The 16,014-nt window shown below is 37.7% G+C and overlaps 1 protein-coding gene across 3 annotated transcripts; it reads left to right on the top strand.

Annotated features, from left to right (window-relative positions):
• The first annotated feature begins 2,692 nt into the window (after positions 1 to 2,692).
• itih3a.2 (inter-alpha-trypsin inhibitor heavy chain 3a, tandem duplicate 2) lies at positions 2,693 to 15,275 on the top strand. Of its 3 annotated transcripts, XM_072666451.1 has the most exons (21): positions 2,694 to 5,042; positions 7,233 to 7,256; positions 7,818 to 7,972; positions 8,223 to 8,327; positions 8,406 to 8,568; positions 8,664 to 8,774; positions 8,972 to 9,100; positions 9,199 to 9,315; positions 9,427 to 9,595; positions 10,215 to 10,340; positions 10,673 to 10,854; positions 11,047 to 11,232; positions 11,325 to 11,464; positions 12,012 to 12,172; positions 12,549 to 12,575; positions 12,669 to 12,731; positions 12,815 to 12,928; positions 13,055 to 13,256; positions 13,637 to 13,809; positions 14,156 to 14,267; positions 14,936 to 15,275. In XM_072666451.1, exons 1-21 carry the CDS (start codon positions 4,914 to 4,916, stop codon positions 15,072 to 15,074), a joined length of 2,727 nt encoding a protein of 908 aa, XP_072522552.1. In that variant the 5' UTR covers positions 2,694 to 4,913; the 3' UTR covers positions 15,075 to 15,275. The 3 variants fall into 3 exon arrangements, with proteins under 3 accessions (XP_072522553.1, XP_072522554.1, XP_072522552.1); XM_072666452.1 differs by lacking the exon at positions 14,936 to 15,275 and having other exon boundaries at positions 2,693 to 5,042; positions 14,161 to 14,262; XM_072666453.1 differs by lacking the exons at positions 14,156 to 14,267; positions 14,936 to 15,275 and having other exon boundaries at positions 2,693 to 5,042; positions 13,055 to 13,260; positions 13,637 to 13,712.
• The last annotated feature ends 739 nt before the right edge of the window (positions 15,276 to 16,014 follow it).

The raw sequence follows: 16,014 nt of genomic DNA, 5'->3' as shown, positions 1-16,014 counted from the left end.
CACCACAAAGATCTCCCACATCAACACACCTTACACTAAACACAGGCAAGAAAACATGGTGTTGATGTGACATTCTCACAGTTCAAATTGTTACACATCCAGGGAATACTTGTCACTCAAAAAATACAAGGATACACATACACACTGCCTATTTTAATTGAGTTTAAATGAGTCTCTCATTCCTGTTTTGTTTGTAATTTTACTTTACTTTAGTGACAGAATATGTACTGCTTTATGACTTATCAATTTTACAGTCTAGCATTTTATTTTAGAACAAGAGTGCATAAAAAATGTCAGTTCCTATGTTCCACTGCAGTTCTGTCAGTTATTCAGCACATTTAATTGATTTTGTTAATGATCAATTTCCAATGTTTTTCAAAACAGATTTTAAATTAGATATTAACGCTTTAAATGACCTAGTACCAGTGAATCTCACAAAATATAAAAAATTGCTTTTACATGTGGACATTCACACATTAGAGGAACATTTTTAGAAGTATTTTTATTTTAATTTAGTGTTTAATTCTATTCAGGTTATCTTTTTAGTGTAATTTCATAAACCTCCACAAGTTATTTAAAAAAATGCAAGATGTTAAAAACTCTAACCCTAAAAAATGTCCTATACTCAGATTGAGAATCTTTCCATTTGTTTACTGCAGTATTTACCAAATCCAGTCCTTATTTAGTTTTGCACTGGAGTTGGGAAACACTGTATATACTATTTAGCATACAGTCTTACACCAAAGTTTGGGCACCCATGGTCAAATTAAATGACATTTTTTATTTTAAGTTAAAATAAATACACATCCTTCGCAACAAACACACTTCTGGTACTTAGACATTTAGCAAAACACATCATTTAACCAGGGGTGCCTAAATATTTGCATTAAACTACACATAAAACAGCATATTGTCGCCGACAGAACAAAACTTTGTATATTTGTATCAGCACAGAGGAACTAGTAGATAAAAACAATGCAGATCAAGATCCACTGTCCATTGCAATGGACCATAACATTTAGAAAAGTCCTGTATAGAAAGTTATACCTATATTAAACTGTAGATGTCGCAATACAGCATTTAACTTTACAACATTTTTTATACTTTTGACAAACAACTCTAAATACTATTGAACATTGTTGCAATGGGAATGATCAATTATGTCTGTTGTATTGGGTGCAGGGCCTGAAAGGGACACATCTTTTAAATTCTCAAATGCAAGTTAAAAACTTAAATCAGAAGGTCTAACAAGTCTCCATGATCTCCATTTCTGTCTTTACATAATTATTATTTGAACCTGGCAGATTACCTTTAAATTGTGTTAACAACTCATGATGAATGGACCAACAAAGATGCTCCAACGTTTTTCAGCATCTTGTACATTTTGGTAGTACAAGGTTTGAGTAACAACACTCATGTAATATATAGTTAGTGCTACTGTTGTCAGAAATTTGCTTTGCGTAACTGAAACAAAAAAATTTGATTTTTTTTTTTTGCATTAAAAATACTTATTTTACTGTTTAATTAATTTCATCTCCCAATTATGAGACCATATAGCAAGGTAGCTAATAGCTACATTGTTAGATATTAGACTGGGATGCTGAGGAACTGCTTACTCTAGCTAGCTATACTAGCTAGCTAGCTAACTACTGAGAATAGAGACTTTTTACATACTTACATACTTTTTATGTAAAATACATTTAAAAAAAAACCTTACCAATTGTATTATGTAAGCTAGTTGTCTTGCAATGATACTCCACACACCTAAAATAAAAATAAATAATTATAACGTCTGTATTAAGCTAACTTAGATAACATTAGCTATGCTAAACTATGTTGGACACCAGGCTATATGGCGAATATATGTGAAACAGCTAAATTGACTGTATACTTACTTTAAAAAGATATTATAAGCATTGTAAGTCTATATTAATATTAATATCATCACTATTATTATAATTCTAATAAAAATATATAAGTTTTAGGGTATAAAACAATAGGGGCCTTTTACTAGCAGCCGCTCCAACGGCCGTTTGAACCGTTGACTCGTCCGTTAAATTTTGAATTTGAATTGAGGGTGAGTGCGCGCGCGCTCTGCAGCATCTACTCAGCCACCATTAGCAAAACATTAGCCTTGTTAACACTACAGGACCCTTAACGTCGTAGCAGACCACGAAAGACTGGGTGTCTCACACTGCCCCACGACCGAGTTCTGCTGATTTTATGGAGAATGAATGGGGATCATCCGCTGCACAAGTCCAACCTGTTGCTGGACCTCGCCAGCAGAAAACAGAGACGTGAAGAGCGGCTTTGGGTTGGGTGAGGTCGTGGGTGGGAAGACGGAGTTAGCTAGCTAGCATGGTCTGTACAGACTGCAGAGGGAGCTGGAGGTGAGTAGCACAGCGCTAGCTAACAAGACAGAGAGGCTGGCTCCTTAGAGCAAGCTCCGCTCCACCTTAAATGGAGCTACTAGCAGCTGCTGCATCGTTTAAGGTGGACCGTAAAAATACTGCACTTTTCGTGCTTAGTGTTCTTGCCTACCAATGGGGCTCATTTAGGTTGAGTTTCTGATCTGTAAACACCACCATGCTGTTAAAAGTACAAGATCCTTGAGGAACATTTGGAGGTTCTTCAGTTTGAAACTGTGGAGGAGCCTCTTAAGGTGCTTTGAGGAACCTCGCAGAAAGATCCCTCAATGGTACCTCAAAGTACCTTCAGAGGTTCCTCCACAGTTTCAAACTGAAGAACTTATCCTAGTTAGGGTTGCCAGATTTCAACTGAACCAGAGAGGCTGGAGTGGAATTGAGGAGTGGGTCGTTGGACCATCCAGTGTGTCCTTGCTGGTAATAGGTACAGTCTTGAGTGTTTGAGCAGCTTGTACAAATGATATGTATTTATTGATTTTCTAATTTAAAATAATTATATTTTCTGGAACTTATAAATAGTAAATAGTGGCCATGCTAAAGTTTTAATTAGTTTCTCACTATAAATAATATATATAATATAAACAGTATCATATTTATACTGAACGTGTCAATATATTTAAGGTAAAATAAGCTTGAATATATATACTAAAGCATTATTTGTTGTTGTGTCGAGTTTCTAAGTGTAAATGAGTTAACATCCTCTTCACTGAACACATGTCTAAAGCACAAATTTAAGCATAATTTCCGTTAAGTTGCTTAACTTGTTCCAAAAATGAAACATTAAATGTGGTGTGTGCAAAAGTAATGACAGTGCTGTGAGTGCCTAAAAATATGGAGCCATTTGGGTGGCTCTCTCACAGGTGGAAAGAACTCAAATACAGAAGATGGTAGCATGTTTAGACGATTCCTGCCATCTATGAATGTTTTCCCCTTAAAAATTACGTCATATGTGACTTCAGTCTAGTTAAAGTGGGAGGGGTGGGCAAACACTAACACACACACACCTCTGAGTGATTCCAGCTTGGCTTAGTTCAAGTCTGAAAGCCTTGGCTGCACAAGAAAAACATTCAGACCTATTTATTTCCAGCCTCTCCCTCTTGGACTCTTTCTGCATTTACCAAGAAACTCTACCAGGAATTGAGGCATTTCTTGTTAAATGAGCGGATCTGTAGAAGTTACTCAGCCAAAAACCAAAACCAAGTTCTGTTGGATGTGGTTCTGTGTGCAGGGCACACATTCTTGTGAATCTGATATTATGTAAACACAACAAAAGAGGCTCTGTATTAAAACAGGTAATGGCTCTTAACATAGTGAAAAGTGTTTTATGGAAAACCCCTTTTTTCAATTTTCTGTATCAAAAGAGTTCATTGTAGTATGTAAATATTGTTAAAGTTTCAATATGTTCTTCCACTTCCCAATTCCATATATTTGGAAATGATACTAAAAACTGGCTAAGCTGAATGTGATGTCAAAAAAATCCATGCACATATATTTACCTATTTACTCCGCTGCTTTTTAGCCCTGCCCATTTCTACTGAAATGATAAGGATTACTTCAGCCTAGACTGATTTTTCTTTGCCCCAGATATGGGGCAATACATGGCAGCCAAAAACAACACAGTAACACATAAGTCAGTTACATTAGATCCATAATTAATTAATTAATTACATTTACATTGAGGCCTGGGATCCAAAGGCCCAGAGTCCTTTTAAAGGAGGAGGTTCCAGAGATCACACTGTAAATCTGGGAACATTTTCACCTGGAAATAAACAACTGAAGGTTGTCAGGAAAGGTGAACAGAGGGTCTAGGCAGGGCGTTGGAAGCTAAAGGCTGTGCTTCACTAAAGAAGAGCCCCCGTCCAATAAAGATGATGGTTCACAGTAAGGGGTCCCTGGACACAGAAGCTTTGCAAAGCCCTGATTTAACCTCTGAAGGCCCTGCATCTTGATATGGGAACATTACATTTCTACTTCTCTGCACTGAAACTTTAAAATGTTGACTCGTTGGCCGCATATGAGGCAAAACCAACTTCCTGTACAAAGACTTAGTTTAGTGTTTATACTAGGTCTATATTAGGTCCTACTAATCCCAAATAGGAGAAAATGCACACCAAGGAAAAATCCGGGGTTCAGGAGGTTAGAGAAACCATCAGTTGGAAAGCATCAATATTAGGTAAGTAGCATTGTGCCAGTGACACAGTGCAAATTGGTGGCTTCCAGCTGCTGGTGACTGTTAGCCACTATAGCACATTCAAACTAGTTCTTTAAGGAGTGAGTGATTTAAAGAACCATGTCCACTTGAGATACAGGACCATGAGTACACAAGTTCCACTGGCAGCGGTCCAGTACCAAAAACACACTGACTCATTCATTGCTCTCTTTCACCCTCCCACTTTCACTCACCCCAAGACACAAACACACACACACATATTCATTTAAAGACTCCAGCAGCAAGGACTGAAGTCAGAGTTGATCTCAGGAGTCATCATGTCTGGAGTGTGGACTGGTGTGCTGCTCAGTTTGTGTGTCTGCATATGTGTTACAGCTCAGCGACATGGGCCTCCAGGTCTTCATGTTCCTCATCAACATCGCCATCATGAGCCGACAGAAGAACCGGTAAGGTTGCTTGAACATTATGTAAATATCCATATCATAGAGTTTTAATGTCCCAGAAAGGGTTCTCTGGAGCAAAAACATAGAAGCACCATGTTTGGCTCATTAAAGAGGATTTCTAAAGCCTTGGCATAGATGCACCACTTTTGGTTTTCTAAAGAACCAAATAAATATCCCATAAATAATTGTTAGGAGCAATGGAAATATTTCAAAGGTTTGTATCTTGAAGTACCTCTTCTGTAAATAAGATGTGAGTCTGAAGGTTCAATATCTGTTTCATATCTTAATATCATCCAAAACAAAACCTTATCTATGAGTGGATATTAGCTCTCCTGGGTGTGTCACTCTAGGATTGAAATAAGGGATGTCGTGATTGTACAATTAAAGGGTAATTACACTGACTTTCCAAAAGTCCTGCATAATTAATTCATCAATATGTTATTCAGAGTGAAGAGAGGTTTTATGTAAATTAGAGTGATTTGATGTGAAATGCTTCATTTTTAGATAAATGTTTTGAAACGTCAGATTTGTTCATAATAGGGGTGATAGGAACCAGACATCAGAAGAGTAAATGCCTCTAAAAAGCTCCAAAAAGGTCCAGAAACGTTTTAATAGGACAGATTTATACATGACATCTGCTTCTCTATTTCAGAAACTTCAGATTTGTACTATTTATGAGATTAATGTTTGAAATTTCTAACTTCTAGAGGGAATCGAGGGATCACAAGATGCTTAAAAGACAATTTAACAAATGTATTGTAACTCTTTTCCTATGTGTTGTCTAAATTTATGTTTGCTTATATTTTTAATTGTAATGCTAGTGCTTAGTTAACATGGAAATATTAACTTTACAAATAAAAATAATATATATAATATAAATGTTTTTGGTTATTTGATGTTTTCTGTGAACTTAACTTGTGTATATTATGTCATTGTTTTTTTTTTAACTGCAAATAAACTAAAATAATGGTGGTGGAGATATACAGGCCGGATATTGTAAGGCAAAATAGCCCTTGCAGAAATTTATTGACATTGTTTTACCATAATATATAAAAAAAATCTACAGTGCACCATTTGACATTAAAATATACTAAATTACTGACATCTCAATAACTGTAACAGTTTAAAAAGGGTATTATCCTGTAAATTCAATTTATTATAAGAGTAATTTACCTGATAACATTTGGCAGTGATTAAATGACAATATACATGGTGAAAATGTTAGTCACGTTATCCAACTGGTCTCTTATAGAGTCTGACAGAGACTTTTTATATATTTTTTATAGAAAATAATATTTTTTCATAAAATTTTCCTAGTCTATATAAAGCTGACCTTGCTTATTCAAATGCACTATTCTGGACTTTTTTGAAGGTTATGTCTGACTTCTTGTCTTAAATCCGTAACCTGTGATAATATTTTCTTGTTACATAACTGAACTGTGTAGTCCTCTCTGCCTCAGAGATCCATGGTATTAAATATCTGACTTGAGGAATGAGGTAGCAATCACCTGAGAATTGTGCTGAAGTCAAGTTAGGTCAGTCATCTCTTTCAGTTAGACCTAACATTGTTTGTTTAAATATAAAAGGACAGAATGCAACTGCTGCTAAAATCATTTAGGCTTAAATGACAACAAGACACTTTCTATAGTAACATCCTTACTTACTACATGTTGTTTTTTTATTGTTGAATGAATCTCTGTTTAGTAAATATAGCACATATTTTGCTAACCAAATAAGCAAACTCTGTGAAATGGGGTTATGTGTAAACACATTCTCATGAATCAGTGATTACCTCCACACAACAAAAGCAGCCTCTGTATGAACAGCAAGTTTGCCTTTTCAGTAAATGGGCTCAAGCTGGGGAAAACTGGATAAAGCCTACAGTACTGTATGTAAACCTTTTGCAGTACTTTAAGCTATCATACATTCATACATACAAGTTATGCTACCTGTAAAAAACATATTTCTGGAAATATTTCGATAGGTCTGTGTTAGCTAGATCCTTTTTGCCAGACTGCATCCATGTGATGTTTCTCTACCCTAAGGAATGAGGTATGAGGTATTTAGGGATATTTTAGTAACATTACCTAATTTTCCATTGCAAAAGGCACGTCTGGAGTTAGCTCACTCTGCTGGACTGTTGTCCTAATCTCAGGCATGCTAATATTTTTACGGTTTGTGTTTTTTCTACAGGAACAAGAAATAACCAGCAATAAGGTAAGAAAATTGTGTCCGTGGTAAAATATAGTTTGGATCAAATGAACCAATCAGAGTACATGTTTCATCTAGCTAATTAGAACCCTTTTATTAACTGGCCAACCAGAGCACGAAAATCAGCTTATCATACTGCAGGACTCAATTAGTCAACCAGACTGCAGTAAGTCACTTGTCCAGTAAGACTGCTGGAATCAACTAGAGCACAGGGTTCCACTGTTCAATCAGACTGTAAGATTCAACTGACCAGATTTCTGGATGGCCAATCAGAGTAAAGCATTTAACTGACCAATCAGATTGCCGTATTAAAATGGCAAATCAGAATGAATGAGAATGTTAGCTAATCACAGAAACACATCCAACTACTGAGCACCGGATCCAAGAAGCCAATCACAATCCTAGATCCAGCTGACCAATCAAATTTCAAAACTGGCTAACTAGCTAATTAAAGTAAGTTTAAACTCTCCAGACTGTTGGGGCTGGAAATGTGATAAATAATCTATGCACTCACTCATCAGACATCGGATCAAATAACTCACATCTGTATTTTCTGTTCTCTCTCAGATAGAGGTCCAGAGTGTTAAGATAGACTGCAAGGTGGCGTCTCGTTTCGCCCACACTGTCATGACCTCCACAGCTCTAAACAAGGCCAACGTCTCACAGGAAGTGTTCTTTGAGGTGGAGTTGCCCAAGACAGCATTCATCACCAACTTCAGCATGTCAGTAATGCTCCATTTATACTGACCATAAAAAGTGACTAATGAATTTAAGAATGACTCACAATGAATCACAGTTTAATATATATATATATATATATATATATATATATATATATATATATATATATATATATATATATATATATATATATTGCATGTCTTATGCTTTCTGGAATATGTGATGGTGTATTATGGTTCACAAAAAGCAAACCTTGGGCCTTGTCTCTGTTTGTTTATTTATTTATTTTAGGGAAATCGATGGTCAGACATATTTGGGAGAGGTCAAAGAAAAGGAGAAGGCAAAGGAGCAGTATGAAAATGCTGTGTCTTCTGGACAGACCGCAGGCCTGGTCAAGTAAGTGAGGGACAGAACACACTTAGAATTACAGGACTGTTTATTCTGCCTCTGTAATATTCACATTGTTCTTTTCAGAGCCTCTGGCAGAAAGATGGAGAAGTTTTCAGTGTCTGTGAACATCGCCGCCAACAGCAGCGTCACGTTCACACTGACATATGAGGAGCTCCTTCAGCGTCGCTTCGGCAAATATGAGATCATGATAAGGGTCAAACCCAAACAACTGGTCCAACACTTTGAGGTCCTAATGAAATACTAACAATTGTCTCTTTGTTTTTTGTTTTTTTTTTAGTCTTTCTCTCATAATCAATTACATTTACATGTCCTTACCTACAGATTGTTGCAGATGTTTATGAGCCACAAGGCATTGCATTCCTGGACACCAATGCCACATTCCTCACCAATGAACTGATCCCACTGGTGGAGAAAACCATTACTGACAAAATGGTGAGGCTCATAATTTCAAGCTCAGTGACTAAAGCTGTTTTGAAATGTTCTTGTTGTGTTTTTCTGTGGTAAAATGTTATATATAGGTCTTTAAAGGTTCTTACTACAGGCAGGCCACAATATCACACAAGAACCAATCTGCCTGTGCTGGAAACTGTAAATTGGAAATCACATACTGTAATGTTGCCTCTTTTCAGGCACACATATCATTCTCTCCAACTCTGGACCAGCAGAGGAAATGTCCAGACTGTGATGGCACACTGATAGACGGAGATTTCATTATTACGTATGACGTCAGCCGCGGACAGAATATTGGTGATATTCAGGTCTGTTTTGAAAGGATCTATTTTTTAACCCATATTTGCATTCAAATCTGTTACATGCAGTTTGCTTAACTCATTATCTTCCTCCCTATGTGTTTTAGATTGTGAACGGATACTTTGTACATTTCTTTGCTCCAGCTGATTTGCCACGACTGCCAAAGAATGTAGTTTTTGTGATCGACAGGAGTGGATCCATGTATGGAAAAAAGATGGAACAGGTTAGAATAAGTTCAAATGCAAAATCAAGATGGATTGTGGTTAATACAATTACTATATACAATATAGTTATACAATATACTGCTTTGAGCTGTGGATAACTCTTTTTGTAGACTCAGGAAGCTCTAGCAACCATCCTAGATGACTTATATGAGGAAGACTACTTTGGACTGGTTACATTTGATGACAACATTGAGTTTTGGAGACAATCACTGACCCAAGCATCCCAGGAAAATGTAAAGGAAGCTAAGAAATTTGTGGAAACTGTAACAGCAAGGCACAGTAAGTAACAGTATACTAAGTATTAGATTGTAACTTGTTTCTCAGCCATGTAACTGTATTAGTAGTCTCCATTACATATGTTTAGCAGCAAAATTACTGCTGCTGCTTGGGACTTTTATGAAATGTCATTAAATTGAACTCACAAAACTGTGCAGTGGTCCTTTAATTTGTAACAACAGATTCAGGAAGTGAAATATAGACAGAGAGGGGAAAGATATTTGTAGATTAAAATAGCTAACATTAAGTTACATAGGTTTTACAGTTGAAATGAATATTCATAAGGTAAAGCCCAAAGGGGAAAACACCAACGCTTTGTGTAAAGTATTGCCAGAGCCAGGTTCTTGGCAATACACATCCCCAGCAAGTATTAGTACACACAATCATGTCAGTGCTAGACAATAAATATACAGCCAAGAGCAACTCTGTGGTCAGAAAGTGACCACTGATTAAGGGCTAAAGGATGGCTAATATGAATTCTGCATAAACAGGTTGACTACAGCGTCTAACTGTACAACAACAAGATGGACCTACACGATTCCTTTCATAAAAATTACTGAAATCTCAAAGTTCAGCTTTCAGGTAACGTCCTACCTAAATAAATGTCTCTATTCTCTGCTAGTGACGGATATAAATGGAGCTGTTTTGCATGCTGTGGACATGCTAACTGCAGCCAAGAAAAACAGCTCCCTCCCAGACAACAGTGCTTCCATGATCATCCTACTGACTGATGGAGATCCCACTTCTGGTGCGTCTGTGTCAAAACAAAATGTCATCAAATCTCTAAAATGCAACTGCAAATCTTCTAATGTAATAATTCCACTGTACTTCACATACACAGTCAGTGATGTATCTGGAACTTCCAGAAGGCCCAGGGTGGTGTTTTTAATTAAATGTCCACCAACTGGAAGTCAAGGCATAATTGATTAATTCCACTGTCACTTTGTAATTAAATTGTTCATTACTATATCTGGCAAGGCTTTCAGTCCAGCTCTTGAAGTCCAAATCAATGCAAGAGCTAGTTTGCCTCCTTCTGCCTAGACACCACTGTAAATAAACTGTGTGCTTTAATTGTTTTAGGGGAGCAGCGACTACCCATGATCCAGGAAAATGTCCGAAATGCCATTGGGGGAAACATGAGCCTCTTCTGCTTGGGCTTTGGCTATGATGTAGACTACACATTCCTGGATGTTCTGGCCAAGCAGAATGATGGTTTGGCTCGCAGAATATATGAAGCATCTGATGCCGTACTTCAGCTACAGGTACAATATGCAATGTTTAAAGAGAAGAATTGATTATTAAACAAAATTATATTTCCCCTATGATATCTGTACTGTGGATGTCACTGTGCTACGATGCTGCTGTGAATGTCAGTTTTAATTGGTATATTCAAATGACACTCCAGACCAAACAACATAGGGAATTTGACTGTAAATTGTAACATTTTCCCAAAGGGTTTCTACGAAGAGGTGGCTAGTCCTCTCCTTTTAGAAGTGAATCTGCATTACCCAGACAGTGTGGTGAATTCCTTAACAAACAACCACTTCAGGCAGCTTTTCAATGGCACAGAGATTGTGGTCGCTGGTCAACTGAATGAGCTTGAAGTGGACAACTTCCTTATCGAGGTGTCAGCCCAAGGGGTGAGAAAGACAGATGATTTTCCATGTTACACTCAATTCAGTTGCAAATTCTAGTGAAATTCTTAGTAGATTTTGTTTTTATTTCAATTTAGCTGGAGGAGCACTTTCTGGTCCAGGGCCAGGCCAATGTTGAGGAGTGGGCACTCATGTTTCCTGAGCAAGAATACATCTTTGGGGACTTCACTGAGCGTCTCTGGGCTTATTTGACCATTCAGCAGCTCCTAGATAAAAGGTCAGCATTTCATGTTTTCTGATACAATGCCATATTAAGTCAGACTGAAACGATGTTTCCTTTCATTTAAGCAATATTTTTATTGCAGTATAAACTACAGTGGAAACCAGCATGGCAGAATTCCATGGCACTGATAAATAGGCCAGTGAGGGGGCTTTGAGTGGTCCAGTAAACTAAGGCACTGTCATCTGCAGCCGGAGTCTAAGAGAACACAATTGGCCCTGCTCTCTCAGGTGTGGGTTGATGGCACTTTCTCGTGTGATATTGGTCAGCACAGGCGTCTGTTAGCTGTTGTATTAGGGCTGGAGAGCCGTGCCACTTTCCACTTTGTGTGCTGGCTGTTGAGTTGCTGCATCAGCGGCAGTTTGAAAAGAGGCAGTGGCTGGGTTCACGTGTCAAAAGAGACACATGTATGCTAGTCTTCACCCTCCTGGTGTTGGGTGGAGTTTACATGAACAGGGAATGGGTAATTGGCCTTCCAACTAGGAACAGTCAGTGCATGTGTAGCATGTTTGCATGAAATGCTAATAATGAGTTAATTTCATAGAGACAAGTGTACACCTGAAGAAAGTGAGAATATCACAGCAGAAGCCTTGGACTTGTCACTGAGGTACAACTTCGTCACTCCTCTCACCTCCATGGTGGTCACTAAGCCTCCTACTGATGAAAAGCCAGAGGACATGCTCATTGCGGACAAGCTGTCTGAGGGTATGGTTAATGATATGTTCTCTTAGAATTCACAAAGAATTATAAATGAAACAATATAGACTATATTTTGATTATTTATTATCTCATTTAAACCCTTAATTTAATTCACTCTATTTAATTCTGACTACATGTCACTAAAATGTTTTGGAGCATATTTGGCATCCACAGTTCCAAATACATTTTTGTCCAGTAATAGATTAATGCTAATTTTACGTACCACCAGTATGTATTTAGCACACAGCCATACCCTTCCATATGCAAGCACTGACCTTTGTTCAGTTTAAACCCTTAATCTCCACTTAGCTACTATTGTTGTTTTACTAGGGAAAGGTTGACAATGATGTTGACCACACTTGTATTCTTGTTTCGTTCACAGAGCAGAGACAGAACATACCTTCAGCGGGTAAGAATGTGTTTGATAAGTGAATAGTTGTTCATGATTTTGTCATAATATGTTTTCTAAACACTGACAGATGCAATTCTTCTGTCTACCTAGATTTTGACTATGATGCACATCCCATTCCCATTGCATTGCATAGCCATGCTCAGGCATTTTTAGGTAAGATTTTATTTAGGATGATACCGTATGAAGATTATTTGATTATATGATTATATGATGAAATCTCTCTTCATACTTCTTAGTTGATGGAGATCCACACTTCATCATTGAAATTCCTGATCTGAAGGATGCTCTCTGCTTCAATACTGATGACAAACCAGGCACCATCTTCAACCTGGTGAAAGATCCACTCACAGGTAAACATGTGTTTGAAAAGTAGAAGAAGGTTAGCTAAGGTTAAGATCTGCACAACACACACATAACATTCATGTGAAAGGTCTTACAATTGATGAATTCTCTAAATTCTTCTCTAAATTCTACAGCTTTCGTGGTAAATGGACAAACTATTGGGGACAAGAAAGAGGAACCTGGGAGCAAGAGGCACACCTATTTTGGGCGCTTTGGAATAATTCACGAAAAGTTTGATATCAGATTGATGGTGACCACACGAGAGATCCTGGTATCTGAGCAGGGAAATCATGAAGATCTTATCTGGTCAAAAACCTCAACTTTCAAGGGCCTAAAGTGAGTGAGTGTTCCTGCTGTCTAATTGCATTATACAGGTTCTTAATCCAGTTCCTAAGCAGATCTGGCCTACTGTTTGTTTTATACAAGCTCCCAACTCTGGGTACGTGATCCACAAATTAAAACTTTTAATTACTGTAAGGTGTCTTTTTGGTTAGCGAGGCTGGCTGTAGCATCTGGGCTATCAAGCAGTTCAAAACTGATTTAGAAGTAGGTCTTCCTACAGTGCAAAACAAGGCCCTGGGTATTCAGACTAAGATCCACTACAAAACACTGCAGTAAAGTACAGTATTTGTTATGAACAACTGGGCTATTTATGAGATACTAAGAGTGTATGTTTTCTGACCATATGAACAACTTTCACTTTCTCCTTGTTCCAGCATGGAGCTACAGGTAACCAAAGATCACAGTCTAACAGTGACCCTGAGGAACTCTGTGAAGTTTGTTATCATCCTGCATAAAGTATGGGTGAAGCACCCCTACCACCAGGATTACCTGGGTTTCTACATGCTGGACAGTCACCTCCTTTCACAAAGTGTCCATGGCCTGATTGGTAAGACCATTAAATGGATAAGTGGGAAATACAAGTTCAACACCAATACTTTATTTATTTTTTAAAGTGCGTCATAACCAATAATATCAAAGCCAAAGATCTGCTTAGTGTTCACAGTATTAATATTTCATAGCATCCAATTTGTGTTTTTGGCTCCAGTGTCAAAACAAACGTCTACTGATCATTTTACAAGATGTTTCCCATTGTTAATGCTTACTATTATAGCCTAGAAAATCAATTATAAAATATTTTAAGTGTGTTCCAAGTGTATTTTGAGAACATGTATATGTTGACTTCATACAGGTGAACCAGCAGTCTTAGAATTATAGATGTTTTTCTCTCTCAGGACAGTTTTTCCATGGCATAAAATTTGAAGTTAGCGACCTCTTCCAGGGCAAGGACCCAGACAAACCTGATGCCACCATGTTTGTGAAGGGACATAGGCTTACCGTGACCAGGTAAATACAGACAAAAACATTAAACCATTAAAAAAGTGTTCTTTAGGGCCTTTGGTGGTTCAGCAGACTAAGATGCTATCACTATAACCTGAGGATCGCTGGTTTGAATTCTGGGTCATGCTGCCTGTCTCAGCAGCCAGAGCCCAAGAGAGCACAATTGGCCTTGCTTTCTCCAGGTGGGTAGATGGCTCAAGCTCTGTCCCCACATCACTTTAATGTGGTGCTGGCTGGCACAGGCATCTGCTAGCCAATTTAGCCAATTGTATTATTCCAAATCCTTGAAAACCACTGAGATTTACAGCAGATGTCTTTAGAGCATCAAATTCCTGTTTGGTAATTCCTCTTTAGCTTTGAGCTGAAGCTTAGAAACTACTGTAGTTAACAGGAAATATAGGCTTATGTCCACCAAGTGGTTTTGCACAAATGCAGTTTCATCACACCTTCTCAGATAGACTTGTATGAATGGTGCCTGATTCTGTACGATCATGTATGATCATGTTATTTGTATGGCCAAAAGTTTGTTGTATAGCTAAAACTAGTAAAACTAGCATTTCAAGGCCTGAAATGTGTCCATTCAGTTTGCACAGTGCTAATTAGTGGGACTTCCAATGCTTTCCATCCCATCACTTGCAGTGATAACGGTGATATGTGTCACTTTGTGTAAACAGGGGCTGGCAGAGAGACTTCAGAAAGGATGCGAAGAATGGAGAAACTGTGCCCTGCTGGTTCATTCATAAAAATGGCACCGGGCTCATTGATGGAGACCTTAAAGACTACATTGTCCCTGAGCTTTTCAAGAACATTTGAGAGAGAACACCTGAACTACTGAACTACACACATTTCTACTTTTTAATCATTTCAATCATTACTTTTCACAAATATGAGTATGCGTTTCACATAGGGTTTAAAAATCCAGCGGTACTGCAGGATGTCCCTTGCTAAAGACTGAGTGAATGTTGTTATGGAGGTTTGTTCACACTTGCTTCTAATTAAACATGGATTTCAGTTGTCCACATATACTGTTTCATCTTTTAATTCTACATTTAGTATGAATTAATTACTCTGTTTAAAATCAGACAGGTCAAGAACAGTGTCACGTTGTAGGGCTAAGCAGAAATTTGGAAGGCTAACACAGTGATGCTGCAATCTCACAGTTACTGGCACTGAGGTCACTGATCAAGTACAGGTTACTCATTTATTGAAGTGCTGATTTATCTGCGAGCTGTTCTGAACAGAGTCAGACCTGATCTCAGGATTCATCATGGCCACAAAGTGGACCTCCCTGCTGCTTCTGCTTTGGGTTTCTGTATACTTGACCATTCCATCAGGGTCTTATGGTGCGCTAATAGTCTCAAGAGATGTGCAACAGGTAATATGTCATGATTCAGGCTTCTTTTGGAGTAATGTTAATCTAAATGAGTGAAATGTGTATTACTGTGTATCATTTGTTGTCCATTGTTGATGTTGATGATGACTACATATTGAACACAGTGAACAGTGTTTAACATCACCAGAGCAATTGTTGTATATCGGTAAATAGAGAGCATTGTCTGTTATCTTTTATAGGACAGTGCTGGCAACAGTATTGGAAACAGGATTTTGAAGGTATGGAAAAAGAGAAATAAAAAAAATATGCATGTTGTGACAAGGGCTTGGCGATATGACAAAAAAATGTTTATCATGGTAATTTTAAAGATTTGGGCAGTTTCGCAGTATGTCACAGTATTTAAATTTATTCATATATTAT

The sequence above is a fragment of the Salminus brasiliensis genome, chromosome 21, assembly GCF_030463535.1.
Source record: "Salminus brasiliensis chromosome 21, fSalBra1.hap2, whole genome shotgun sequence".
In the NCBI taxonomy this organism is placed as follows: Eukaryota; Metazoa; Chordata; class Actinopteri; order Characiformes; family Bryconidae; genus Salminus; species Salminus brasiliensis.
This window is presented reverse-complemented; position numbering and strand designations above follow the sequence as displayed.